The sequence below is a fragment of the Eptesicus fuscus genome, chromosome 9, assembly GCF_027574615.1.
Source record: "Eptesicus fuscus isolate TK198812 chromosome 9, DD_ASM_mEF_20220401, whole genome shotgun sequence".
Lineage (NCBI taxonomy): Eukaryota > Metazoa > Chordata > Mammalia > Chiroptera > Vespertilionidae > Eptesicus > Eptesicus fuscus.
This window is the reverse complement of record NC_072481.1, coordinates 20790815-20818583: the sequence shown is the minus strand read 5'-3', so window position 1 is coordinate 20818583 and position 27769 is coordinate 20790815. Positions and strand designations below refer to the sequence as shown.

At 53.2% G+C, this 27769-nt stretch overlaps 1 protein-coding gene across 1 annotated transcript; it reads right to left on the bottom strand.

Moving 5' to 3' along the window:
• Positions 1 to 626: 626 nt before the first annotated feature.
• Positions 627 to 24649, bottom strand: ZNF362 (zinc finger protein 362). Its single transcript, XM_008156977.3, has 8 exons — positions 24612 to 24649; positions 19586 to 19649; positions 19180 to 19426; positions 15301 to 15622; positions 14392 to 14616; positions 5552 to 5630; positions 5277 to 5435; positions 627 to 2187 (listed from the first exon to the last, which is right to left on the bottom strand). The coding sequence occupies exons 1-8, from the start codon at positions 24647 to 24649 to the stop codon at positions 2071 to 2073; spliced, it is 1251 nt and encodes a 416-aa protein (XP_008155199.2). The 3' UTR covers positions 627 to 2070.
• Positions 24650 to 27769: the final 3120 nt, after the last annotated feature.

Below are 27769 nucleotides of genomic sequence, written 5' to 3'. Positions count from 1 at the left end.
CCTCCTGGGCAACCAGAACACTGACCTCCATGGTCAAACTTAGGCGAAGGGGACTTCTCGATCCCCTCAATCACTGGAATAGCTCCCGCAAATCTGGGCACTCCTGATGGTCCCCGAGAGGGGTGGGGTCACCAGACACAGCTGCCCCTCGGGGAGAAGCTGCAGTGACCCTCTCTGGTGGACTCCGTACGTCCGAAAAGGCGTCAGGACTAGACAAACCTGGGCTGGATTTACGTCCCTCTATCGCAGCATGACCCTCGGCAAAATACCTTGCTGCCCACTCCATAGGGGGTTGTGAGGTGACCAACACCATCTCCCTCCAAGTCTGGGGGGGCGGGGAGGGGAGAGGAGCAGTGGAAAGGTGCCCCCCAGCCCCGCCCTCGCACAGAGCACGCCACACACCACCGCCACCCGGGTGCAGGTCTGTTTATTCTTCACAACAGAGAAATACAGAGAGCAGAGGGCTCAGAACGCCTTCGTGTCTCGCCCCCTGCAGTGTTCCCCCCACATTGGATTTGTTTCACTCGCCACCCCTTTTCTTAAATGTGATGCAAACCTCTTCCTGAAGCGTTGAGGGCGCCTGCCCTCACCTCCCTGCCACCAAGATGCAGACGGAGAGGCCAACAGACGGTTTTCTCTTTTTTAATAAGGTAACTAGTTCTAAATAAGGTGGCCTGGAGGTCCCATAGAAAAAGCAGAGGGTGTTAACAGTATGTATAACAGCGTATTTACAGGGTAGTAACATGCGGACAAAAGCTACAATACTGAGTATCAGACGACGCAAGTCAAACAAAGGGGTGGGGGCGGGGCAGAGAGCCCTGTGGGAAAAGAAACCCCAGGAGACGTTAAACTGGTAAATCAATGGTGAGTTAAGGCTTAAAAAGTGTATAAAAATAACACAGTTAATATTCAAAATGGAACTCCAGATACAGAATATATAGATGAGTTTCTGTCTAGTTTTTTTTTTTTTTTTTCCCGGGGGATGGAGTGGGGCTTCTCCGGTCTCTGTACATGGTTCCTATATACACGGACACGCATGGCTTTCAGATCGGGGTGTGTCTGTGGGGGCTGAGGGCAGGGGCAGCTCCTGGGACCCTCCTTTCGGAGGATCCCTTCCCTACCGAGGGGCTGAGGGCCTGGGCTGGGGATTCCCCCTCCATGGCAGGGAAGACAAGTAACCCCTCCCTGGGTAATGTCCCATCTGGAGGAAATGATGGAGGGGGTCCTAGCCCCAGACCCACTCCCTCTCCACCCCCCTGCCCACAGTGTGGGATGGTGGGAGAGGTAGCCTATAGGTTTCCTGGCCAGCACCGAGGTAGACTGGGGTGGTCTTAAGGGCATTGGGGGTCCAGGTCTTACCCAGCCCACCCCACCCCATTTCCCTGGGCTGGCACCCAGCCCAGCCCAACACTGCACCCATTGGTCCTTCGGATCCCCCGGCCCCTCCCGTTTTGCCTCCTGAAGTCTGGGCAGCTCTGGTAGCTGCCGCTTCCCTCTGGTCAGTGATGCTCAGGGTGCAGCTCGAGGTCCGAGCTGGGCACCCAGGGTGAGTGGCTCACTCCAGCCGCCTCCTGCCCCTCCCACCAGCCCCCCTCCCCTTTGCAGTCCAGAAACCCAGGCCTGAGCCTTCCCTCAAGACCTAAGGCCATGGCAAGAGGAGGTCCCACGCTGCCCTCTGGTTCTCTGTGTCCATCTGTCCAACTCTTAATTTCTCGGTCTTAGCAGCACCAACTTCTTGGCCAATAAATATCTTTTTTTTTGTTATTTCCAAAACAAACTTAAAAAAAACAAACAGTGAAGCAAGTGAAGGGTGGAGGGGAAAAGAAAACCCAACAGAGAGAGGTTCAAAGTGCTGAGATCGTCTTTGGATGCCACCAAACAGTCCAGTATCTTGCAGTTGGCCTGGCCACCCCTGGAGCGGGACCGGGCAGGGCTTCTGTGCCCAGGCTTTCTGGAAGGTCAGGAAGGTCATTGAGAGCTCGGCTGTTCCTGGAGGGCCCTGGAGGGAGTCGGGCCTGGTGCTGCCTGGGTCTGTGTCTGCCAGTGGGCAGGGCGGCGCCTGGGGTCGGCTCAGATGAGGGAAATTCGCACCGGGATGCCGGGGGACTCCGTCCTCTGGGGCGAGTGATGGCTCACCAGGTGCTCCACCACGGTATGTTTGGACATGTGCTTCATCAGGTAGGTCTCCTGCAGGCAGGGATGAGATTCAGAGCATAAAACCAACAGCTGGCCGGAGAGGCAGAAGAGGCTGCAGTTCCCACAAGTGGCCACTGGAGGGCTCCTTGGCAACGGGCCAGCCAGCGAGCAGCCACAGCTCTGGGGAGCAGATTAGCATCCTGCATAGGTTCTAGGGATGATGCTGCCTCCACAGGCCTGGGGGCTGGTTCACTGACCAGAGACTGACCCACCTCATGTTGGCTGGAGAGCTCGTCCCTCTGCAGTGCCCACCTGGCACTGCCTGGGGCCAGGCCAGCTGCCATTTACCAGCGAGCTGCAGCCAAGTATGCTGGCTGGTGCTCGCAGGGAAGGTGGCGCGGCAGCCCTGGGTTTCGACCTGGTTTGGATAATCACCTCACCTCTCCAAGCCTGTTTCCTCCTCTGTAAGCAGGGACGGCGCAGGAACAATCTCAAAGGGCTGCCAGGGTGATGTGGATAAAGCTCTGAGCATGCAGTAAGTGGTGAGGGAACCATTCCTTCCCTGGTCTTTGCATTTCATTCCAGGTGGTGGTGGGAGCCCCGGCCTCTGCACCCCCACACTGGATCCTCCCTTGAGGAGAAGTGGGGCCTGATTTGATTGGTGAGTTTGGAAGTATAAACTGGGCATGCTCAGCTCATTCCTGGAGTGCCCCCCATAGGCTCTGCTAAATCTGACTTGAGGCACCCAAGAATGGGTGGGCAAGGTGACCAAAGGCCTGCCTGCAGGCCCGCAGGCCCTCACCCTAGGCTGCAGGGGGGCACGCTGGTTCCCGCCTGCCACTCCTTGGCCTCATGCCTCAATCTGCTCAGAATCCCGCAGAGGAAACCCTCAAATGCAGTGGCCACATGCTATCACACAGCATCAGAGGGGAGCAATCAGCAAAATCCAAACTAGGAAATGATTCTTCAGTGAATAAATTGCAAAGAAAAAAAAGGCAGGAGTCGGGGGAGCCAAGAGATTAAAAGATATACTGACCCAGTGCAATGTAGAAATGTTATTTGGATACTGATTAATAAAATTCTAAGTAAATAAAATCATGGAATTCATGGGACAAACGGAAATGTGAATGCTTACTGGGTATTTGATATGAAGGCCTTACAGGGAGTTATTTTATGGTATTAAGAAGTACTGTACGTATGTTTAAAGAGTTCTTATGTTTAGAGTCACTAAGTGAACCTTTAGATGGAACAGGATTGGCTGAGGGTTCTGGGGCTGATGGGAACGTGAGGATTCACTATTCTACAATGTTTCTTTTATGTATTAAAGTAGTTTAAAAATCAATCTACTAATTTTTCTTTCTTCAGGCAGGCCCAGTTCAGGGTGGGGCCTCCGGCCAGGTGAGAGCTGACCCCCTCCTTCCCCCCAGAGTTCAGACAGATCCCCTGTAAGAGCCACAGCTGTGGACGCTGGCGGCACCTCCTCTAAGAGTGGGGGTGTAGAGGAGGGTCAAGAACTTGGGGCTGAGACTGACTGAAGGTCCGAGGACTGGGGCTCCTAGGTTTCTGGGGCTCCCCACATATGCCCTTTGGGCCCTGGGCCCTGCAGGTTCTGTCCTCCCAGTCTCTCCTCTGCCCTCTGACTCCAAGAAAGAAAACGCCAGGTACTCAGCACTCAGCAAGCTACAGCCCGCTGGCATCTGTCACATACTGCTGACCACCCTGCCTGTAATCCTTGCGGCCCCTCCAGCCAGAGTGACCTTTCAAAAATACTCTCCTAGCCGGCCCCCTCCCGATGGCTTCCCATTCCCCCTGGAAAAATATCCAGACTCCTGCCCAGGCCACACAGCCCCGTGTGACCTCATTTTCTTTCAGTTCCTGGAACACACCTCACTTGTTCTGCCTCAGGGGGCTTGCATCTTCTGTTCCCTGCAGGGAATGTTCTTCCCCCGCCTCCTGCTCACCTGGCTCATTCTCCTCCAAGGCTTCAGCTAACTGTTACTTCCTCAGGCAGCCTACCCAGACCTGTCTCTCCTTCCCCACTCCATTTTGTCCTCCCTGCTGCTGTCTTTCAAAACATACTTTCCTTCTTAGCAATGGTTCTCAATCAGAAGCGACTTTGCCCCCCACGGCCAGGACATTTGTCAAAGTCTGGAGGCATCTTGGGTTGTCACAACCAGGGAGGGGGTTGCTAGTGGGCAGAGGCCAAGAATGTTGCTAAGCATCCCGCAACGCACAGGACAGCCCCGCCCCAGCAGAAAGGCACCTCCCAAACGCCAACATGGGCCGAGGCTGAGAAACCCTGCGTGGAGCGAGCACCACCACTTGTCATTACATGTTTATTGTGTGGTCACGTATGTAATGTGTCTCCAGCAGGAGACTCGAACCTCCCTGGCAGCCCCGACGACGTCTGTCTGGTTCATCCTGGGTCCCAAGGGCTGGCACAGGCGCTCAGGAAACACCGAGAGAGTAAGTGTGTTAGCTGAGGTGGCTGAGGGCCAACGGCCAGCCAGCCGCCCTGTGAGTTAGGAACTATCCCTCCTCCGTTGACAGCTGAGGAAACTGAGGCTCAGAGCTGTCTATCGGGTACACACGGGGGTCTGTTACCCAGAATATTTGATTAGCCAGAAGCACACATACAAGTGACTCACCTGGACTCCCTCTTCTGAGTTCTGAAAGGCCCTTGTTTAGGGAAATTCAAACCCAGGGTCAGAGGGCTGGATGCAATGACTCTTCTGGCAGTTCAGGCCTTCCCTGACACCTGAGGTGGCTCTAGGCAAAGTCACTCTGCCACCTTGTGGCCATGATGGGGGTTGCAGCTTCCCCAGAAGAAGAAGGCCTTTCTCCCTCCCTGACTCCGGAAAGCAGGGTGCCAACCCCCCCACCCACCCCAATCACGGCCTGGAGTATTCTGGGGCCTGGAGGGAACCATGCCTCTGAGCCCTAAAGGCCACAGGGAGCTGGGAGGTTGGCCTGGGAGACAGAAGCCCTGGGTCCACCGCTCACTGTGATCTTAAGGAGGCACTAGGAGCCCCTCTCTGGGCCTCCATTCTCTTGTCTAGAAAATGGCAACTGTCAGTACAGCTCTGAGAGGAGGAAGCGGAGGCCAGGGAGAGGACGAGGCCCCGGGACCCGGCACTCACAGAGGTGTAGGCCCGCCCGCACATGCTGCAGCAGTAGGCCTTGGCGTGCTTGATGGCGTGCGCGGACAGGTGGATCTGCAGGGAGGCGGAGTCCGAGTAGGCCCGGTAGCAGTTGGGACACTTGTAGGGCTTGTCCTTGTTGTGCTGGCGCTGGTGAGACTGCGGGGAGCACAGGAGGGAGTCAGGGGCCAGCAGGCCTCGCCCAGCCCCACCCCTGCTTATGCTCCCTTTTCAGGTAACGGCACCTGCTGGGCAGGAGGCAGGTGGCCACTCACCTGGAGATTGGAGAGCTGAGTGAAAGCCTTTTCGCAGCCAGGATGCGGGCACTTGTAGGGTCTGTCGCCTGTGTGGATTCTGCAATGGGCAGCCAATGAGGTGGCGTCCCGGCAGACACCCCTAGGCCACTCCAGCCCCCAAGCCTTCCCTGGCCTGCGCATACCTCTGGCTCCCAAGCCTCCCAGGCTCCACTACACAAACTCTCCCCAGAGTGAGCCGCCGGCAAGAGCTGGGGTCTTCAAAGGCCACCCCCTCTCCTCTCTCTGACCACCCACTGCCAATCAATGACTAACGCCTCCCTGCTCCCCAAGTCCCTGCTGAACCCAACCCTCCAGGGGCACCCCCTCGGAGACCTGGCCTTGACCTCCAGCTAATCCTGGAGGGCTTGCTTTGACTGCATTGGCCCCCCCACCCCGTCTTCTAAAAAGCCCACCTGCAGGCCACCCACTGAGAAGAGCACAGACTCACAGCTTCTTTCCCTCAGACAAGGAGACACCTCACTCTGATTGGCCCCAACATCTATTCCCGACTCCTCCCCATGTCAGGCACGTGTCCATGATGGCTACACGGTCACTCCAACTACCGAGAGAATGCAGGACAGGGTGGCCCTAAAGCTCAGCCCCCCTGTATCCTTCCTGTGAGTCCCTTCTGTCCCCTCATTCCTGGGTTCTCATCCTGGGTGACCTTGGGCAAGTCACTGAGCCTCGGTTTTCTCATCTGCGAAATGGTTTGTATAAAATACAGTCCCTCCCTCACTGGGCCTTATGAAGATACATGAAAAGGGCTGAGCCTCAAGTACTGGCACAAAGTGAGCACTCAGTAAACACTAGTATTATTATTCATTCATTTAACAGTTACTACATCAGGTACCTGTGTGAACAAAACAGACAAAAACCACCGCCTTGTGCAAACAAGCAGCAAAACACAAGTCCCACGTGGGAGGTAATGCGTGCTGTGAGAACAAGGGTGGGGATCACGAGTGCAGGGAGGGGTGCAGGTTTCATAGGGGGCCAGGGTAGGCCTCATTGAGAAGGTGACTTGGAGGCTGAGGGCCCTATGTTCAGCTGAAGTCTGTGGGCAGCACGTGCCCTCCCTACAGCCAGGTGGGGATGCAGGGGGACTGAGGGGAGGTGTGTGGAGGGGGCCCTCCCCGCTCTCCCCACTCAAGCCTTCTCCTATCACCTGGCCTTGCCTGTCATCACCTGTCCCAGCAAATCCTCTGAGCCAAGCAGGTGGGGAGTGAAACGCTGGCTGGGTCTGGACCCCGTCTGCCTCATTTACAGAAGAGCATTAGTGCAGGGAGGACCCGGCTCCGGCCTCCTGGGGGCTCCTTCCCTAAGCCCGGGCCCCCTCGCTGTCTGGGTTTGCTCTGCCCGTCAACACTCATCAAGCAAACTGAGGCCCTCGGCCAGGCCCCGTGCTGGCGGGCTGAATCAGGGGCACTCCCTGCCATCGACAAGCCCATGACACGGAGACCGCCCGCTGTCAACACCGGTGAGTCCCAATTCCTTCGTCGCTCAAGGCCCTCTGCCGTGGGGTCCAGCTCAGCTCCCTGCTCCATGCGCCGTCCTGGTCAGAGAACTGGCTCACGGAAGATTCTGTCGGCCAGCCCTGCGCCCGCTGCACCCTCAGCCCGGGAGGCTGCCCTCTGACTGGGATCCGAAGGCCAGGGACAGTGTGGTCTCAGGGGCGAGGCCAGGTGGAGCTGGGCTGGCTGGTCCTGAGGACCCTCCCTCTGCCTGCACATTTCTGGGTCACATGTCTGGGGACATCATCCCAGGCTCCTGCACCCTGTCTCTACAATGGAAGGACCTTAACCCTTTGACCTCGCTTGCTTTTTTCTCGATTCCTTTATTCTTTTTTTTTTTTTAATATATTTTATTGATTTTTTACAGAGAGGAAGAGAGAGGGATAGAGAGTTAGAAACATTGATGAGAGAGAAACATCGATCAGCTGCCTCTTGCACACACCCTACTGGGGATGTGCCCGCAACCAAGGTACATGCCCTTGACCGGAATCGAACCCGGAACCCTTGAGTCCGCAGGCCGACGCTCTATCCACTGAGCCAAACCGGTTTCCACTCGATTCCTTTATTCTAATGCTAACCGTGTCGAGTCACACTCGACATCCGAGTACAAAAGGTTAAGAGTCATCTGGCCGACTGCCTGATGCCTGAATCCGATCCATTCCCTCCCACCTTCGCTCCCTCCAAGGCTGTGGGGTTCATTCAGCAAGAGATCCAGTGGAGAGAGTTCCTTTGGGCCGGAACTTGCCTCCGACCCCTGATCTGTCCCTGTGGTGGCACCAGCCCCGACCTCCTCGGGGAGCCAGTGTTGGATGAAAGGAGGACCAGACTGCCCATTCTCACTGACACTGGCCCCAAAGCTCTTCAGTCCCCGAGTTTCAAGCCAGGGCCAAACCTTCAACTGCAACGCCAGATCCCTCTCTTTGTGGGCACCTTCCCACTAGGGGAGCACCCGGCACTGGCTCCCCGACCTGTGGAGATGGGGAGCTCTCCACCCACCCCAGGCGTGCGTATCACAGGGAAGCTGAGCTGAAACGGGTGCCCCTCACCTGCCCTTCCACCCCAGCCCCAGCCCCGGGCCCCAAAACTCGCTCTGCTCTCCTGCCTGGTAGCTCCACCCCCACGCGAGCTCCTTCTGCAGCCTGGCACCCGGGCCCCTTCCTTCCTCCACGGCACGGCTGCTCCTCGGGGCTCTGGGCGCAAATCTCACTTCTGCCTCCTCCTAGGAGCGTGACCTCAGACAGGTGACTCTGCCTCCCTGAGCCCATTTCCTCATCTCTACAACAGGACAACAGTAAGCAACGTAAAGATGGGAGGGGTTAAGTGACTTACACAAAGGCGTTCATAAATTATGTCTGTGGTGTTAGTCTGTAATACAGTCATTTCTATTTCAGAGAAACCGTTTATGAAAAACAACAAATGGGGAATTTATTCCAAGTTTAAATGAAATTATTAAGGATTCATTAGTTACCATTTATCTCCCAGGTAATAACGCCTCCTCATAAGGATGGCTTCGGTCATGTTGTGCTTTGTAACTAAACAACGGCAGCCTTCATCCATTCCTTGAAAGTTAGCTAACCTTCCTTCTCCGTGGCATTTCTCAGGTTTGTTACGTCTTAGGAGGACACCCCTGTTCGCACCGTATGAGGCCCTGATGGGACACCTCGCGTGGAAACGGCGACGGAGCCGGGCCCACGGAGCTTTCTGCCCAGGGACACAGGTGGGCACACGCAGTTTACGGGGCCTGTGCATTCCCTGTGGCTTGTTGTGTTGCAGTCTTACGTCACATTTTTAAAAAATGTCTGCTTCTGAAAACACTCAGATTCTTATCATTACCAGTGCTTGCTTCTGTGTGCATTTTCGTATGGGAAATAACACAGTAATTCATACACGCTAAGACGAGAACCAACTCTGTGTTTCGTGTACTCACAACTGTAAGCCTACCTCTGCCCACCCTGCAGCGGTGCTGATTTCATTATCGTCACTCTCAGCAGGACTGACAACGACTGACGCCCGTCCCTGTCCCAGTCATCACTACACACGCACAACACGTCACACGGCCAGGAGGAGAAGAGGCAAAGCGCTCTGCCGTCTGAATCAACCACCGAACAAACCTAGAGTCCCTCTGTCTAGCAGGTGTCCCCCCCAAAATGAACCTTGGGGCCCGCTCTGTCCCTAACCCCGTAACGGAGCATTGTCCTCCCTGACTTGCGCACCGTGGTGTCTGCAGATGTGTAGACATGCCGACGGCAGGAGACCACTGCTGTTTTTCTACCACGAGCGGACTCGCCACGAAATTCTGTTTGTTTTCTCTTAAAATGCATGCGCTCTTGACTGCTCCCTGAGCTGAGCCTCCGACGCCTGGACTTCGGCAGCTCTTTGCCGTCACCTGCTTTCCGTCCTGTGCTTGTCCGACGGCGGAGGTCCCGCCGAGACGCTCCGGTGTCCAGCGCCTCCACATGCTCCCAGGCACGTCTGTCTCAACAGCCAGGGGGAGTCCGGCTCAGCCCGTTTCTAACTGGCCAGGGCTGGCTCCCTTTGGGACATGAACATCTTTTTCTTCCTCCCTTCATTATAGGCAATAACATGGGAAGATGGGTTTGATTCTATGCCCTGATGGTTGAGTCCAAACCCCCTGCCCCAGATTCGAGGCCTCCGTTCCTAAAGCCTCCCCCTCGGTCACCTGGAATCTGGTTGCTTCCTTACGCTTGGCTTTTTGTGTGTGTTTAAAGGGTTCTGGGACTTGTGGGCATGGGGGACCCCACCGCTTTGTCACTGGGCTGACACACTGGTTTAACACGTGCTGCCGCCTAATGACTAATTATCTGTCCCTAAAGGTGGTACAAACGTTGCTTGTTTGGCTTTTCACCATTAAGAACTGAAATCACTAAAAAAAATAAAATTGTGCCCTCAGGAATAGAGAGCAATTCCCCCTCCCCCCGCCCCGGTCAAGGAACATTCTGATGAAACAGTCTCCTTTAGGCCTGTGCATTTCTTGTTGCTTGTTTTGTTGCAGGCTTAAGTAATATTTTTAAACAAATGTCTACTTCTGAAAAAACTCGGGTTCTTAATCATCATCACTGCTTGCGACTGTGCGTATTTTCTACTAGACCGATGCCCAAACCATGCCCGCTCTGCCACCTCTGTGCTGTAGCCTTTCTCAAATCCAGAAAAATAAAACGACCGAGGTGTCCTTCACCCCCAAAGGCTCTGGCAGTTTCCAGAAGGCTGCTGGGCGACACCAAAGGTTTCCTCCTTCGTTTTATAAAAAGAGGGATGATCCGAAAATTGGGTATTTTTTTAAAATATATATATATATATATATATATATATATATATATATATGCTTTGTTTGTTTAGTCCTTGCCTGCGGATATTTTTCCATTGATTTTTAGAGAGAGTGGAAGAGAGAGGGAAAGACAGAGAGAAATATCGGTGAGAGAAACACATCGATTGGTTGCCTCCTGCACGAGCCCAACCAGGGCCTGGGCCGGGGAGGAGCCTGCAACCGAGGCATGTGCCCTTGACCGGAATTGAACCTGGGACCCTTTGGTCCACAGGCTGATGCTCTATCCACTGAGCCAAACCAGCTAGGGTAATTCTATATATATATATTTTTTTTAATTCTATATATTTTTAATCAGCAGAACACTAGAGCGAGAGCTAGCCTGTGGAGTTCCTGGTACGAGAAAATTGGCAAAGCAAATGAAGAGAAGCTCAAGCTCCCGAGTTAACTTTATGAATATCTGTAATTATATGTAATGTATATAAATATAATAGTAATGTCATATACTAGTGTAATATAATCATAGATAACATGTAATCATACAGAATGTAATTATATGTGCCCTATAATTACATATAATATAAATATACTGAGGCCCGGTGCACGGATTTGTGCACCGGTGGGGTGCCTCGGCCTGGCCTGTGCCCTCTCGCAATCCAGGACCCCTCGGATGATGTCGGTCTGCTGGTTTCGGCCCGATCCCCGCAGGCCAGGACAAGGGACCCCACCGGTGCACAAATCCATGCACCGGGCCTCTAGTATGCATATTAGATCTTTGGTTAATCTCTTCCTTCCCTTCCCCCTCTTCCCTTCCCTCTGAGATTCATCAGTCTGTTCCATGTTTCCATGCCTGTGCATTGAGCATCTGCCCCTTGGTGGTCAAGTGTGCATCACAGCTACCGGTTGAGCGGTTGCTTAGGCTTTTATATATGTAGATTCACCATATAATTATATATAATATATTTATATATTTATGTTTTTTAAGATGGAGGGAAAAAACCAACAACTTCTCACGTATAGAGACTTGCACAATAAGTATCCACAGAGAGATGTCTTAAGAAGATTTTTTTTAGCTTTAACTATACTTATCGATTAGCGCCAATCATAACATGTGCTTTATGAGATAAATCAGAAGGCCCTGAAGATGGGTCCATGCCCTTACTGCCTGTGTTTTTAATCTGAAAAATGGACCGTGATTACGCCTTAACAGAGGGCTCCATTCTCCCCCGTTCTGACGTTGCTCACTATTATACCCAACAGACCCGAGTGACTTAGTCTTATCCACCAGTCAGATTACCCCTCACACTTGCCTGAAGGCCTCTGCTTCAAACTGCAGGTCAGAAACTGAGTCTGGAAGAAGCATCAAGAGACGATGGCCTCGCCGAAACCGGTTTGGCTCAGTGGATAGAGCGTCGGCCTGCGGACTGAAGGGTCCCAGGTTCGATTCCGGTCAAGGGCATGTACCTTGGTTGCGGGCACATCCCCAGTAGGGGGTGTGCAGGAGGCAGCTGATCGATGTTTCTAACTCTCTATCCCTCTCTCTTCCTCTCTGTAAAAAATCAATAAAATATATTAAAAATAAATAAATAAAAATAAAAGAGACAATGGCCTCAGCAGAGGACTGTCAGCCACACTGGCTCTTTATACTTCAGGAATGGACAGTGGCACCGGCTTCCAAGCTGGCGCCATCCCCGTGCCCAGACACTGCCCGGGGCCAAGGCCAGGTCCACGAGTCTTTAGTCCAGAAGCAAACGATTTTGCAAAGTGAACTAATGACCCGAGATCAGCAGAACAGGAGCACGGCCCAGCACTGGATGGAAGTGACTTAATTCTAGTCAATGTTATTTCCTAACGGGCATGTGAGAAAACCCTCTTTTGCTTTGATTTCTCTCTAGCCCTCAATTTAGGAGGCCATATCTGTACAAATGAGAATAAAATATTCCTTAAAAGGTGCCTTGTTCCAACGAACCCTTCAGAGTTCTGGAGGGGAAACACTATAAAAATTTAACATAGATATAAACCAATGAATGATCAGGGAAATTTAAAAATAACAGTTCTACTGAAAACCGTACAGGTAACTGGTCTTGTCTGCAACACTCCGAACAAGTCCGAACAAGTACTAGGAAGCATTCCACGTGCCGTTACCGAGACCCTCTCTTCCTGAGATCATTACCGGCTCGGTAAGCAGGTTCAATAAGAATCTGTGCTCCTTCCTAATAGGACTTAATTGGGTAAATCAAATTTGTCACCATGACCATGCCAGAAATGTCACATGTAAGGACAACTGCTATTTAATTGGGTATGACAAGCCTGATAGTAAGAAGCAAGGACTGGCCTTCACAGGTGGCCCCCCCAGCAAACCAGACTGGCTCTGCTCCGCGGCAGGTCCTAGGGAGCTGCGTCTTTAAGGTTGTAGAAAAAGTCATTCCTGCTGGCCCAGAAAAGTGACAAACTTGGGGATTCTCCAAAAAGATGCTGCCTGCTGTCCCAGGTTATAGAGGCAAACCTGACAGGGTGAAGTGGCTGGTTCTAGGTTCCCTCCCGGTCTTAGATAATAAGAAAACTTTGCGCGCGCGCGCACACACACACACACACACACACACACACACACACACACAGATTAAAATTATGACCCAGGGGCTTCACAGAGTCTCCTGACAGAAGTTAACTCTCAAATCTTAGCGTCACATGCTCTAATTTTAACAACCATGCAACCAGTGGGCTTGATTACATATAGTTCTCTGTACCTAAAACTGGCCAAACCTTAAAAAAAAAAATCCAAGCAGTGACAAAAATCAGAAAATTGCTGAAGCAAACTTAGGGGCCAATGTACAGCAGGGGAGGCATGAGAAAGAGGAAAGCGGACTGACTCTTGTCCGGAGGCCGTTCTGCCATTGTTTCTTACTATCCTACCTACACGCCACGCCCCCAAGTCCGAGCAACAGACCGACAAAGCCTGCTGCACCCTGACAGGCACCCTGAAAACGCAGAGAAACGGATAAATAAGGACAACAAACCAAGTAAGACATAAGGTCCCTCTGTCTAGCATTCGTCCCCAACACAGAGAAAACCTTGAGCGCTTCCTGTGAGATACCAACTCCGCGGCAAAAAAACCATTTTATCCCCGACGGCGCCAGGCTGATGCTGGCAAACACAGCAGTTACAGACCTCTCCACCCTGGAGAAAAGGGCTGTGTTTCTCCCCTGGAAGAGGTGAACTGCCATCTTGAAAACCCTGAGTGTGTTTCTTTAAAGGTCCATGGTCTTTTTATTTGGTGAGCCAGTCTCTTTGATGTCTGTCCTCCCCTGCAAAAACATGTCTTTCCTTTAAGCACGTTTCTCTTAGAATCTCCCCTTCACACCCTGGACTAGAATGTGAGCCCAGGAGGGCAGGGATTTTTGTCTGTTTTGTTCACTGTTGTACTCCCAGCACCTAGAATCACACCTGGCTTATAGACGAGGTTCTGTCATTACTTGTTAAAGGGCCCTATCAAAGCTCGTTCTAGTTATTTCACAAATGTAAAACAAATGCTTAGATGCTTGTGGCACACGCTGGGGGTGTGGAAATGGAGGAGACCAAGCCCTGGCCTGCAAAAACTCCCAAAATATTGGGGATGATGGGCAAATAGCCAGGTAAGTACAAGACAGCCTCCCACTGCTGTGATGGGGAGGCACAGGGCCTGTGGAACCAGCTCAGGGGGGCCCAGGAGGAAGCTGGACTGAGAGATGGATAGGAGAGGGCCAGAGAAACAGGGTCAAGGAGGGGAGGGTGTTTCAGGTAAAGGACACAGCGTGTGCAAAGCCCTGCAGATGAGAAAGGATGGAAGGATGGTGTAGGAGTGTGAGCTGATGCCAGCGAGGTCCACGTAGGCCGTATCATAAAAGGCCTCCCTCGAATACCAAGCAAAGGAATTTGGTCTTGACCCTGAAGGCAATGGGCACCTAGAGAAGGTCCTTGCACCAGGTCCATGCATGGGCACGGGTGCCGAGCTGAAACGGCTGCAGGCGGGCAGCCAGCAGGCCACTCACCTGGTGTGCTGCTGGAGGTGGGAGAGCTGTCGGAAGGACTTATCACAGTAGGAGCAGTGGTAGGGCTTGACGCCCAGGTGGATGCGCAGGTGCTGGGCCAGGTAGGAGGCGTTGGCAAAGGACTTGGAGCAGTGCGGGCACTTGTGGGGCTTGGCCTCTGTGTGCGACTTGGAGTGGATCTGCATCTCGGACTTGGTGAAGAAGGTCAGCGGGCATACCTTACACCTGGGGGGCAAGAGGCCGGTTCACACGCGGGAAGACGCCTGCACCCCCTGCCTGGACAGCTCGGGGAGACCTGCACCAGAGACCGTGCACCTGGGGCAGAGCCTTCCTATGAGGAGTCTCTGGGGCACAGGCCCCGCTGGGAGAGGTGGGAGGCAGGCCCGGGCCTGGACAACCTCCAATCTGGGGGAGAAAGCTCTCCCACTGGGGGCCCCTTCCCAGCAGCCTGGGCAGCAGGCTCACACCTCCCGGGGAGGAGAGGTCTGTGATCCGGGGACGGTTTGCCCAGAGCCACACCCCAAGTGCTGGGGGAGGCGTTCAACTGGCTGCACCTTAGAATCATGCGGGAGCTTCCAGGAAAGACTGACCCTGGTCCTCCACGTGTCCCCCTAACCAATTAAATTAGAATTTTTGGAAGTGAGGCCTGGTTTGGCATTTTTGGAACTCCCCCCAGGACCTGGTGATTCTAACGTTCGGGGTTGAAGGGAGTTGGAAACAGACTCCCATGACCCTGGCGGTGTGCCCCACACTCACTGCCTCTGAAAGGATGTGGGTGCAGTGGACTTAGCCCCACCCTCAGCCCCTGGGGTCCCTCTCTCCAGCCCCCACTGCTGTGCTTCTGGGGACAGCCCTCTGCCAGAGCCTCTGCCCCAAGCCCACCTGGACCCCCCCGGCCGAGACCCCCACCTGTATGTCTTGCCCTCCTTGGCAGTCTCGCCTGAGGCCAGGATGGGGTAGGGGACTACCAGGACAGGCGGGCCCCCCGGGTTCTCCGCCTTGATCTTTTTGCGGCCTCGCTCGGACTTGGGGGGGCCCAGCAGGCCGTGGCCCTGGATTGTCTTGATGGAGTCCAGGAGGGGGGGGCTGGTGATCCCTGAGATGAGGGTGGGGGACGAGGCGATGAGGCGGCTCTGGCTGGTGGTGGTGGGTGTGGACGGGGTGCTGGTGCCCGTGCCCGCGCTGGACTCTGACGTGCTCACAGCCGGGGTCCGGGAGGAGAGCCCTAGACCTGCGAAGACACGGGGTGGGGGCAGGGGTGAGGGGCAGCTGCAGAGGCCAGCTCGGCCCTGGCCACCCAGCTGTGTGACTTCGGCAGGTTACTCGCCTTTTTGAGCCTCCCCTTCCCTTTGTAAGTTATTATCCAGGGGTAACTAAATGAGCTGTGTACGTGTAAGATGCCTTAGATACCTAAGAACTAAAACGAGTTAGATAAAAGGCACTTTGGAAATCATTCAAACCACAGGAAAAAAACAACGGAGGCACAAAGATGTTCACGACTGTGTTAGTTATAATAGTAAAAATTAGAGCACCTGAAATATGTAACATTAGGGAAGGAAGGATTCGATGAATTTTGATCAATCTCCTCTACTGAACATTACTGCCCATTAAAAAGGTTATATTTGTTTTAAAAATGTTTAATCGATTGATTTGAGAGAGAGAGAGAGAGAGATATCAATTTGTTGTTCCACTTATTTATTCATTCATTGGTTGATTCTTGTACGTGCCCTGACTGGAGATCAAACCCACAACGCTCTAACCAACTGAGCTACCCAGCCAGGGCCAAAATAAATAAGTAAGTAAGTAAATAAATAAATAAATAAGTAAATAAATAAATATTAAAGGCATATGTATGCATAGGAAAAATAAGAGGAGATATACCAAAATGTGATGTGGATGATAGAATTAAAAGTAATTTTAAAAATATATTTTTGGGTTTAACTATACTTTCTGACTCTTTGGCAATAAACTTTTTTTTTTTTTTTTACTTCTATAATAAAAGTTACTCTTTTTAAAATGAGGGGACCAGAGCCCTGGCCGGTTTGGCTCAATGGATGGCTCGCTAGCCTGTGGACTGAAGGGTCCTTGGTTCGATTCCGGTCCAGGGCACATGCCCGGGTTGCAGGTTCGATCCCCCGTAGGGGGTGTGCAGGAGGCAGCCAATCAATGATTCTCTCTCACCATTGATGTTTCTCTCTCTCTCTCCCTTCCTTTCTGAAATCAATAAAAATATATTTAAAAAAATAAAAATAAAGCAAAATGAGGGGACCAGAAACATTTACAATTACAGACTAAGTAGACAAAACGATGAAAATGGCATCATGTGGTGAAACTACGCTTTTTTTTTTTTTAATCTTTCTGTGCACTGAAAGAGATACTAGCCAGCACCAGCACAAGCATGCTTTAGTCACACATGCAGCTGGAGTGTGCACGTATCAACTTTAATGAAGGACTGCATGGCAACAGCCCTTAACATGTTAAATGTACGTAACTTTTGACCAAGCAATTCTACTTCTAGAAATCGCCCTAAGAAAGCATTTGCACATGAACACAAAGGCTGTATACACGGACCTTCCGTACAAAACCGTGGTTGGACAAACTGGACACGAGCTGTTTGTCCTCAGTAGGGATTGTGTAGAGATGAGTCCATCCTCATTATGGAGGACTGGGTACCCATGACAATAAGACAGATGTCACCCAGTGACGTAGAGAGAAGGCCGAAATGTGCAGACAGTATGAACCCCTCTATTTTAAAAACACACACCCAAACTACATATGTATTATACAGAGACAACATATGTGTGTGAGCGCACAGGAATGCATGTGAGAAGAGACACACCAAACTAAACTGTGTGTAAATTGTGGTGCTCTCCAGGGAGAAAGAATGTATTGGTAAAAGGAGAGTTTCATACTTTGTCTATTTACTTATATATTACTTGAAGTTTTTACCTGGTGAATTCCTCCATTTTTTTACATCTGTGATTAAAGGATAAAATAAAATAAATTTATAGAGAAAACAATGAAATGCTAACAATAATGGGACTAGGACCTTTTCTCCTTTTAGTTTATCTTCAATTTCTAAACTTTCTATAATGACTATGTATTATCTTTATAATAAAAAATGCACTAAATACTAGGGTGTCCCCCAAAAATGTATACACACTTTGAAGAATTATTAATTCCAGTGGGTTAAATCTGAAAAGAAAACTATCCGTTGAGCTATCAGCTGTTAAAGTGTGTATACAGTTTTAGGGACACCCTGTATGTTTATGATAGAATGGCATGTAAGAAAGCAAATTAAAATCATGGGTACAGCCCTACCACCAGCTCAGCAAAACACACGTGCACACTGAAAAGCAAACAAAAAGATGAAAAAGGAAGGAAAAAGACCAAAAGGCTCTCTAAGCTGCTGGGTTAGGAGCTAGGGGATTATGAGTGATTTTTTTTCTTAGTTTCTCTGTTTTCCAAATTTCCCTTAATATGCTTATATTACTTTTTTAATATTACTTTCATAATGAAAAAAATAAATTTAATAAAATCATAATAACGGGAGAGTGTGCAGAGTGTGGCTGGGGCCTGGGGGAGGCTCACGGGGCCCAATAATTCTTGGGCATCCCAGCCCTGTGACCCCGCACCAGGATGTCCCCCTGGCACCCTACCCACGACGGAGCTCCTGACCTCCCGCCCCCTCCTCCTGTGGTTCCATCTCATGGGCAGTGCCTGGGAGTCTCCCTCACCTCTTCCCACTCCTCACCCCTGCATCCAGTCTAGCAACCAGCCCTGTGTATTCCCCTCAGATCGGTCCTCCCCTCTCAGTCCCCACCGCCTTGCCAGGGCCCCACCATCCTCTCCTGCATCTCTCTCCATCCTTGTCTCCCACCAAGCCAGTTTCCACTGCAGCCAGACCCAGCTTTCTAGCCCAAATCTGAGCACTTCCCTCTCCTACTTAAAAACCTCCCATGGCTCCCCGCTGCCTGAGGCTCCCCACTGCACAGCATGGCCCGCAGGCCCCTCACAATCTGCTGCCCCTTCCTCTCTAGCCTCAGCAGAACCAGGAGGAGCACAGGGATTAGCACGTGGGCTCTGGAACCTCACTGCTTGCCTCTGCCTCCTCCTCCTGACTGTGAAACTGGGCCTCCGTTTCCTCATCTGTCGAATGGAGACATTAAAGTGAATGCACAAAACTGCTGTTTTATGTAAGTCAAAAACAGTCCAGTGTTCAACCTGATACTAACAGTACCCACCTCACAGGCCTGCTGGGAGTGATAAAATGAATAGGAGTGAACCTACAGCGGTGCTCAACCGGAATTAGCTGCCACAGTATGATCAAAATCACCGTCATCTTCTGGCGCTCCCCACCCAGACTGTCCTACTCCTGCTGTCTACACAAGCTCGCTTTGCACATGCTGTTCCCTCTGGCTGCTCCATTCCCCAGTTAACTGCCAACCTTTCCCTGCCTATCCGCTCCTCCCAGGAAATCTCCACCCCCCACCACCCCTCCAACCCGCCCCAGGTCTGGTCGGGGTTCCTCTCTGGATTCCTAAATTCATGAAACTGACTTCGCTTCCCTCATGAGCCCCTGGTGGGCCCTCGTCCTGTCGATTTAGTGGGGCAGGTCCTCCCAGTAAAGAGTCAGAGGAAATCTGGTAGCTGTACCCATTCTGCCCTCACCCAGCCTGGCCAGCCTCGCCACGCCCCTAGCCCCGCCCCCACCCAGGCAGGTCCCCGCCCCCGACCACGCCCATAGCCCTGGCCCCGCCCCTAGCCCCGGCCCCGCCCCCGCAGTACCTGTGACCGTGCTGGTGGCGGGCCGCGCGTGCAGCGCCACGTCGGGCTGCGGCACGGACTGCGGGTGCAGCCCGGGCACCTGCTGCAGCTTGGGCAGCGACATGACCGCCTGGCTGCTCTCGGCGGGCGCCGGCGGCACGAGCAGCGGCTGCTGCGACGAGGCCGACGTGGGCGGCAGGTGAGGCGGCCGGATCTTCTCCGCCATCAGCTGCTCCTTGATCTTGTTGATCAGGACCAGGTTGTCCAGCTGCGGGATAGCAGAGACACTTACGGGGCGTGGCCGGCGCCCGGCCCCTCCCCTCCCCTGGGCCGTCAGTCCGCCTGCAAGCCCCTCGCCCCTCGCCCCTCGCCCCACCGCCAAAGCAGTAAGAGGGGAGGGTGGCCGCAGCGGGGACGCTCCTCTTACCTGGCTGGGCATGGTGGGAGGAGGGGGCCAGAAGTAGGGGTTGTTAAATCGAGGCTCGGCCATCCTGCGGGGAGAGAGCGACTGTTAACGGGGAAGAGGGCCCTCCCCACCAGCTTGGGGCGAACTCAAGTCGGAGCCAGTGCGTGGGACCCTCACCCCGCAGCAGAGCAGGCCTCCTACCAGGGCCAGGGAACGGCATCTCAGGCTGAAGAGTCGAATGCAGCGTCTCCCTCAGTGGGCACAAAGGTCACATCCAGACCAGAGCGCTCCCAGCCCCTCCCTGAAACGGGCAGACCAATCCCCATTCCTTCCTGCTCCTATGACCCATGGCCCCTCTAAAGCAGAACCCCCATCACAACACAGGGGCAACCTGAGCCATCAGGTAAGTCTTTCTGAGAGGCAGTTTGGCAGGACGACTTACAAGGACCCAAATGGTTACTGGACTTTCTGGAAAGTGATCTTTATAAAACAAGCATGGCCGTGGGCAACCCTTAACCTATAAGAATGTGTCAGGTCACTGTGCACAGGAGGGGGCTGAGGAGGCCTGAAGTGACTGTCTGTCTGGTGGCCCTCGCCTCCCAGGTCCTCGGCAGGCCTGTGCGGTTAGAAGGCCTTTTCAACCAAGGAAGTATGCGGGATGGGCCTTCAAAGCTAACTTAGTCTTCCTGTGGCCCCAGAGTGAAGAGTGACGTATGGGGACCATGCTGGGCAGAGGGATTCCATTGTCTTGCTTCCTATCCAATTTCTCTTACTTAACAGAAACTACTAACTCAATACCTAACTGATATCACTGCTTAAGTGAACTTGTTTATTTTGACAGGCAAGGCCAAAAGGAAGTGTCTTCAACCTCTTTTCCTGGTCCCACAAGCCTGAGAAGCCCCAACTGGAATTGCAGACAGGGCGTTTCAGGAGAAAACCCTCAAAAAGGTTAAATCTAGTCTCAGGCCTTTAAGAGAGATGTTTTCTGTGAGTTATCTCTTGTGATCTTTACGTAAGAAGGCACAGAAGGTATTATAACCCCAAATTATAGGTGAAGAAACTGAGGCCTGGAGAGGAGGGAAGAGAGCTGCTCAAGACCACAGGGCGAGGGTGTCAGAGCCAAGACTAGAAATCAGATTTGGCCAGGGAAACTGACTTTGGTTCCTCTTGTCATTTGCTTTGTAAACCCCAGTCTCAGTTGAGCAAATAGCCACATGCCAGTAACTCACGACCTATATGCAAAAATCCTGGCACCTCACTTCCAGCCTGGGGGCGGGGTGGGGGGGGGGGTTGGGTGTGAGCCTGGCCAGCATGGGCATCAGGGCAGGGCAGCCCCTGCCTCTGATAGCTCTCCTGCTCCCACCACCCGCAGACGCCAAGCTGCCCTTCCCTCTACCCATCCCTCGCAGCCCCATACAAGCAGCACTTCCTGCCTGGAGTTCTCCCAGAATGCTCCAGGTGCCTGGGGGTTCTTTCTCAGAAAGACCTCAAAACAGTAACAACAGTGAGGAGGCTGCCGTTACCTTGGGCCGGGCACACTGACACTGAAAAGCAGGTGCTCTCATCACCCACGTTTTACAACTGAGGAAACTGAAGTTCAAAAAGGTGGGATGACTTGGTCAAGGTCACACAGCAAGTAAGTAGAGAGCTCAGATTCCCCCTCTAAACTGCCTGACTCTGAGGTCCAGCTCATCAGTCCCTTAGCTGTTCCGGCCCAGAGGTTATTAATAAAGTGAGTTGCATGACAGAATGAATAAATGAAGGCATAATCATCGGAATTATCTTAAAGACAACCCCACACAACTATCTAGCGCTGCTGACAGCTTACAAAGCTCTTCTGTACCCACTGGCATTCTCATCAGAGCCCCGGGGAGCAGGGAGGAGAGTTCACCCCCATTTCATAGAGGAAGAAACCAGGGCACCAGGAGGGAAGCTCTTGGCTCCAGGCCACATGGATGGGGAAACAGGAAGGAGCGCTGGGCTGCGATGGTGGGCATCAGCTCTCTGAGCACCAGTTTCCCTCGTCTGTAAAATGGGGTGAAACACTCCTGGCCTAGGACTCTGTCCACTGCACCCAGCTGTCCCTCAGACAGTTCTGGGGGAGGCTGTCCTCTCCTCCTCCTCCTCCTCCTCTTCAATCCAATGCCAAGTTCAGGCTTTCCAAAGCCCGACCCTGGTCAGAAAGGTATGTGGAAGAGGGTGGCTTGCTTAGGGCCCCATAGCTGCAACAGAGCACCTTCTCTGCCATTTACCGGGCGCCCAGCCAGACAGGGACCACCCCTCCTCACCTCGGATGGGGAAGCAGGCCCAGCGAGGGGAAGGCTCTGCCCTGAGCTGCACAGCCTCTGCCTAAAGTCTGCATCCTTCTCTGGCTGGTCTGAAATAACTTAATGGTTCAGTGGATGACCTTGGTCCTGGTGTATACCTACTGTGTCAGATGCAGGGAAGGCTGGCTGAGGTGGGGCGGGGGGGGGGGGGCGGGGAACACGTGCTGAGTCCCTACTGAATGTCAGACACATCGCTAGGTGTGCACCAAGAGCATCTCATGTGAGTCCCCCAGCAGGCGTGGGAGGTGGGTGTCCATCTGTGCAACCCCGGGACCTGCATGACAAGGGGGGCGGGGGCGAGGGCTGGCAAGGGGGCAGGGGGAAAGGTGGCCAGGGCTGGGCTAAGCCCCTCAGACCTTGTTTTGAGGGAGGGTTTTAAGCAGGAGAGAGACTGGACAGATGTGTGTTTAGGACAGGTGGACGAGGAGAGGGCATTCCTGGCAGAGGCACCAGCTTGAGCAGAGGCAAGCCAGGTTTGGGACAGTGAGCAGCTACCCACGGGCATCAAAGAGAGAGCTGGAGAGTGGGGTGGGGGGTGAGAGACACAGGCCCGTTGGCAGGGCCTTGAATGCCATGCTAAGGTGTGGGGATGGATGCTGGGGGTGAGAAGGCCTCAGGAAGTGTTCTGGACCAGGGGGGCAATGAACCTAGGGGGTCAGAGGGAGAAGCCTGAGGACAGCACAGGGGGGCAGAGGGATGGCGGCAGAGCAGGCGGGTGGGGCTGAATGTCCGTGGCAGACAGGCAGAGGAGACACGCTGATGGTGGGGAAGGACACGTGGACTGGGCTTCAAGCCCCAGACAGAAGCCGAGACTCTGTGCTGAGTCCTGGGACACGTGGCACTGATCCTTGCAGTGGGGCTCTCATTTGGGGGGTTTTGCTCTAAAAAGGGGGAAGAGTTGGATGGGTGGACGAATGAAACACCTTCCAGAGCTGCCTCTGAAAACAGCATCCTGATGGCAGCTGCCCCTCCACCCACCCGTCCATCCGTCCATCCATTCATCCTGCAGACACCTTACGGGCCAAACGGGGGGCCAGTGCTGGGAACCTGCGGCAAACAGGAGAGCGCTGCCCTCCGGGAGCCCCAAGCTGAGTGGAGGAAGCAGGCAAGTGACCCAAGTTTCTGAGAAAAAGAGCTTTTGCCTAAGAAACCGACTACATGCCACCAGCGCACGTAGGCCAAGCTGACCGGCCATCTTCCAGTCCTACATGGCGTCCCTGCCAGCGGGGTCCGTTGGGAAGATCTGTGTGCGTGACCCCTGGCTCCCTCCTCTCCGTCTCTGTCACAGCAGCCCCACCCCCGCTGGGCTGCTTAGGGTAACGCAGGTGCTGCTTCTTTCTCCCTGACCTCGGTCCCTGGGTGGCCCACCTACTCTAGGACTTTAAATGCCAACCAACCCCCACGCCTCCACCTACAGCCCGGACCTCTTCCTAGAGCTCCAGACCCAACTTTCCAGCTGCCTCCCTGACACGTCCCTCTGGCTGTCTCCCAGCCTCTCACTCGGCCGGCCTAAGCTGGGCTTGGTCTTTCCCTAGATGGACACCTCCTCTAGCCATTCCCAACTCCAAGAGGGCCTCCCCAGCTGCCCATGTGCTCTTGCCAGATACATACATTGATCTACAACGCATCCCCTCTCTTCCCAGTTCAGATCCATCGCCAGCCACGTCCTCAGAATTCTCACTTCCTTCCACAAGTCCTAGCTACAGTCACCTCACCTGGCCATGGAACAGCCTGCTTTGCCTGGAGCCCAATGCACCCAGGTTCAAATCTAGGCTCCAACTCACCAACTGTGTGATCTTGGGCAAGTCATTTGCTTCTGCCCCCGCGTAAGGGGAGAGCAGCCCAGAGCCAGGGGCCTGGCCCAGGATGGAAAGGACGGACCACGGAGGACTTCCCAGGGGCAGTGATGCTGGCTTTGGGTCTTAAAGGAGGAGTGGGCGTTGGCCACGCAGAGGAGTGGGGAGCATTCCTGGCAGAAGGAGCAGCCTGAGCAAAGGCCCGGAGGTGAGCAGCAACACGGCATGTGAGGGGGCTAAAGCATTCCGGTGTGGACTGGGAGCCAGGACACGAGGCTGGAGCCATCAGCCAGGGCCTGACCCAGAAGGTCGATTCCCGAATCCTAGGCCTGGAGTCTGGACTTGAAGCAGTGGGTGATGGGACGGAATCTGTGGTTTAGAAAGACCCCTCTGATGGCTGAGTGCAGACAGGGCTGGAGAGGCCAGAAGTGGAGGCAGTGAGAGAACACCCATTAGGAGGCCCTTGGGAATGGAGGTGATAGGCAGGGGTCAAACCCGGGCCGGGCAGGAGAGTGAGCAAGGAGGCCTGGCTATGTCGTTGAGCTGCAGGCCAAGGAAGTATGTATAGGCTGCCACCCGTGTGGCCTGGCAGGTTCTCTGGATAGCAACATGGACACACATGGCCACAGGAACATGCAGACAGACAGCACCAAAGTCAGACACACATGACAGACACAGACCTGTAGCCCCAAACATGGACAGAGGGGGACACAGCAACTCCCATGAGCAGGAACCCACAGCCCCCAGGACACAGAGTCACGGGAGGGTGCTGTTAAAGTGGGTGCATGCATACGACCCTGGGTGCAGATCCAGAGGGAGGCCGTGAGGGATGCTCAGGGAAGCTGGGATGAACACAATGGCGTAATCCCCCAAAGAACAGATCCCTCGTTGACAGATTTCAACCTGGAATCACAGGCCGCTTACCTAGAGTGTCCTTTCCCACTTGGTGAACTTCTACTCATCCTTCAAGACCCAGCTCAAGTGTTCCCTCTTCTACGGAGCTTTCCCTGAACCCCCAGTCAGTCACTTCCTCTGTGTTCCCAACAGCACCTTGTATATGAGAATAACAATAACAATAATAAAATGGCAGCTACCATTCATTTCCACACCTATTATGTGCCAGGCACTGTGCTGACTATGTCACAGGCATCAGGTCACTGAATCTTCCCAATGACCGGGTGATGGAGTGAGGGTGCCTCCCAGCACCACAGGGACATCATACCCTAGAGTGGTTATCTGCCTTTCTGGGCGACTTCCCCACCAGGTTATGAGCCTTCAAGCCAGGTAGGGCTGGTGCTGATTCACCTCTGCCATCCCAGCATCTAGCCCACGGTGGTCTCGGAAACGCTATATAGAATGAAAAAGTGTAATAATATCGACTACCGGTTCTTGAGCACTTACAATAGGCCAGGAACCGTGTCAGGGCCTTTTACAGCCATTATTTTACTGGTGAAATAGACCCATTATAAGGAAACTGCGGTCCAGAGAGGTTAAGTAACTTGTCTGAGGTCACAGAGCCCAGTCTGGATTTAAAACCAGGTCTGTCTATCACCCTGTCCTAGGAAGGTGGCCTCTGAGGCCGGCCTAGCAGCCTGCACAAGGGGGAACTTAGGGTGGGGCACTGCGGAAGGGGTACACCAGGGGCCAGGCCCTGCTACCCAGGCAGGCTGAGGCCTAGACAAACAGACACAAAGAGGACAGGTAGCCCAGGGTAGAATGCAGCTAGCCTTGCCCACTGCAGGGCAGGGGGATGCGGTTAAGCAACTTCATGTCCCACCCCCATCCCCAGCCCAGCCCAGCCCACAGACATTAAAAAATGAGAATTGACCAGACCCCGCGCGGCCACAAAGCAAATGGGAGGGGACAGCCCGGACACTATGATTACAAAGAGGCAAAAATAAAAACCTGCGGCAGAAAAGGCAAGCAGCAGGGAGCCGCGCCCAGAGGGAGGCTGGGAGGTGGTGGGGGGGGGGGGGGCGGGGGGGGGGGGGAGGCGGCTGGAGCCCATCTGACTTTTTGTCATTGTTTCTCTGATTTCCAGATTCTCTGTAATATTGTTCGGTTGCTTTTATATTGAAAACAATAAATTTATTCTTTTCAAAATGAAAGAGAAAGAAAAAAGAAAGAAAGAAAAGAAGAAAAGGAAGGTTGGTAGAGGGTTGGGGGAGGGGGGAACAGATGGAGGGTCTGGAGCATGGAGGAGCAGGGAGAGGTCAAGGTCAGCCAATGGTGGACACTCAATTGACAGTTACAAGCCAGGCCCTGCACAGCCCCACCCTCCAGGTACATATGACCTGGGAAGGGGTAGCAAATGTCAGGAAGGGCTACCTGACAGAGGCAATAGGCAATCTGCACTTTGAAGCTGGTGAGGATTCCACCAGGTGGGGAAAGAAGAGTGTGCCCACCCCTCTCCTGCCTTGGTCCAGGCCCCCTTCAGCTATTGCGAGAGTTTCCTCAAGGTTTCCCCACCTCCGCCCGCATCCCCCCTTCCATTCTCTGTAGTCACGCTGGTATTTCTAAAATATAAATCAGATCCCCTCAGAACCTTCCATGGCTCCCTACTTCCCTGCAGACAAGGTCTGGATTCCTTAGACCTTACATATTCAGCCCCTGCTGACCTCTTTGGCCTCCCTGGGTATTCCGCCTTACACTCTGCCCCCGCTGGCCAAGACCAAGCGTTCCCCCAGTGTCCCACTTCTCTTCTCACTTCCTTAACCTTCCATCAGGCTGCCCCCTTCCCCTGGAGCCCTCTGCCCTCCCCATCTCACTGGTTAACTACAACTTATTCCTCGGGCCCCAGATTACAGGCTGTTTCCTCTTGAACGCCTTCTGGGACCCTCCACCGCCCAGACTGTGTTGGGTACCTCTCCTCTCTGCTCCCTTTCTGCCCTGCATTTCCATCATCAGACACTCATCACTCCGTTTTCTGCCTGTTTTCCCATCCATCTCTGCTGCTGGGCAGGTTCTCTGTTAGAACAGAGTCACAGCTGAGCCACTTATTTGTCCAGCCCCACACTGTACCTGATAAATGTCTGAATGAATGAATGAATGAATGGTCTAGGTGGAGGAACTGAAAGTGTCATGGTCTGGGTAGAGGAAAGTCCCTTCTCCCTCCCTGGGTCCCTTCCACTCACCCTGGCACTATCTTGTCCCCTGTGTTATACTGTTTCCGATTTCCTGTCTCTCAGCCCCATCTTCCTACTTGATCGGAGAAGGGGTTGCATGCTATAAAGACTAGCAGACCAAAAAGGGTGTTAACAGCTAATAACCACACACAAAATGGTTCTGCTTCCCTAGCAGTGAAAATTAAATGAGCTTCACCTGTTAAAATAGCAAAAATAAGTAAGAAAACGATAACACCCAATGCTGGCGAGCCTATGGTGACACTGGCACTCCCATGATTGCTGGGAGTGTACGTTGGATCATTTTTAAGCAATCTGGCAATAATGTGTCACAAGCTCTAACACTTTTCAGACTTCCTGGCCTAGCAATCCCATTCTTGGGTCATCTACCCCTAGAAAATATCCCAAATACAGATAGAGTTTTGGACACGAAGCTGTTTGCTTCAGTGGTTTCTTATAATAGCAAAAACCTGGAACATCCGAAATTTTAAACAAGAAGGGGATGGCTCTGTAGATCATGTTAAACAATGACAGAGTCTACAGTCATTAATAATAGACAGTGTTTACTGGCATTGCAATGACTTATTTAACACTCATATCAGCCTTAAAAGGAACTGAGGCACAGAGAGATCAGGTAACTTGCCCAAAGTCCAACAGTCCGTGTCCCATAGGAACCTAGAAAGCTGGGCTCCAGAGCCCCGTTTCCCCCGTTAGAAAGAAGGATTAAAACCACCTTACAGTCATTCAGAAAATACCTGTGATACTATATATATATATATTAGGTTCGGAGAGAAAACAGGTTCAGCAAGCTTTGGCCAAGCAAAGATACCCCAAGCCGCTCACAGCCCCAGGAGGATTCTGGCCCTCCTCTCTGGGCGCTTTAGAGAGGAGGACCAGGCCAAACAAAGGAAAGCCCGCCCCGGCCACTCGCTCTCCTACTGAAATCCCCCCTATGTTCCC

What these genes read in the sequence shown, in the direction of transcription:
- ZNF362 (XM_008156977.3), bottom strand. Translation starts at nt 24,649, where the DNA reads ATGAGTAGAAGTTCACCAAGTGGGAAAGGACACTCTAG. An exon ending in CTCCCACCATGCCCAGCCAG is followed by an intron (nt 19,427 to 19,585) that starts GTAAGAGGAGCG and finishes GCTATCCCGCAG; the next exon opens with CTGGACAACCTGGTCCTGAT. An exon ending in CACCTCCAGCAGCACACCAG is followed by an intron (nt 5,631 to 14,391) that starts GTGAGTGGCCTG and finishes TGCCCATTGCAG; the next exon opens with AATCCACACAGGCGACAGAC.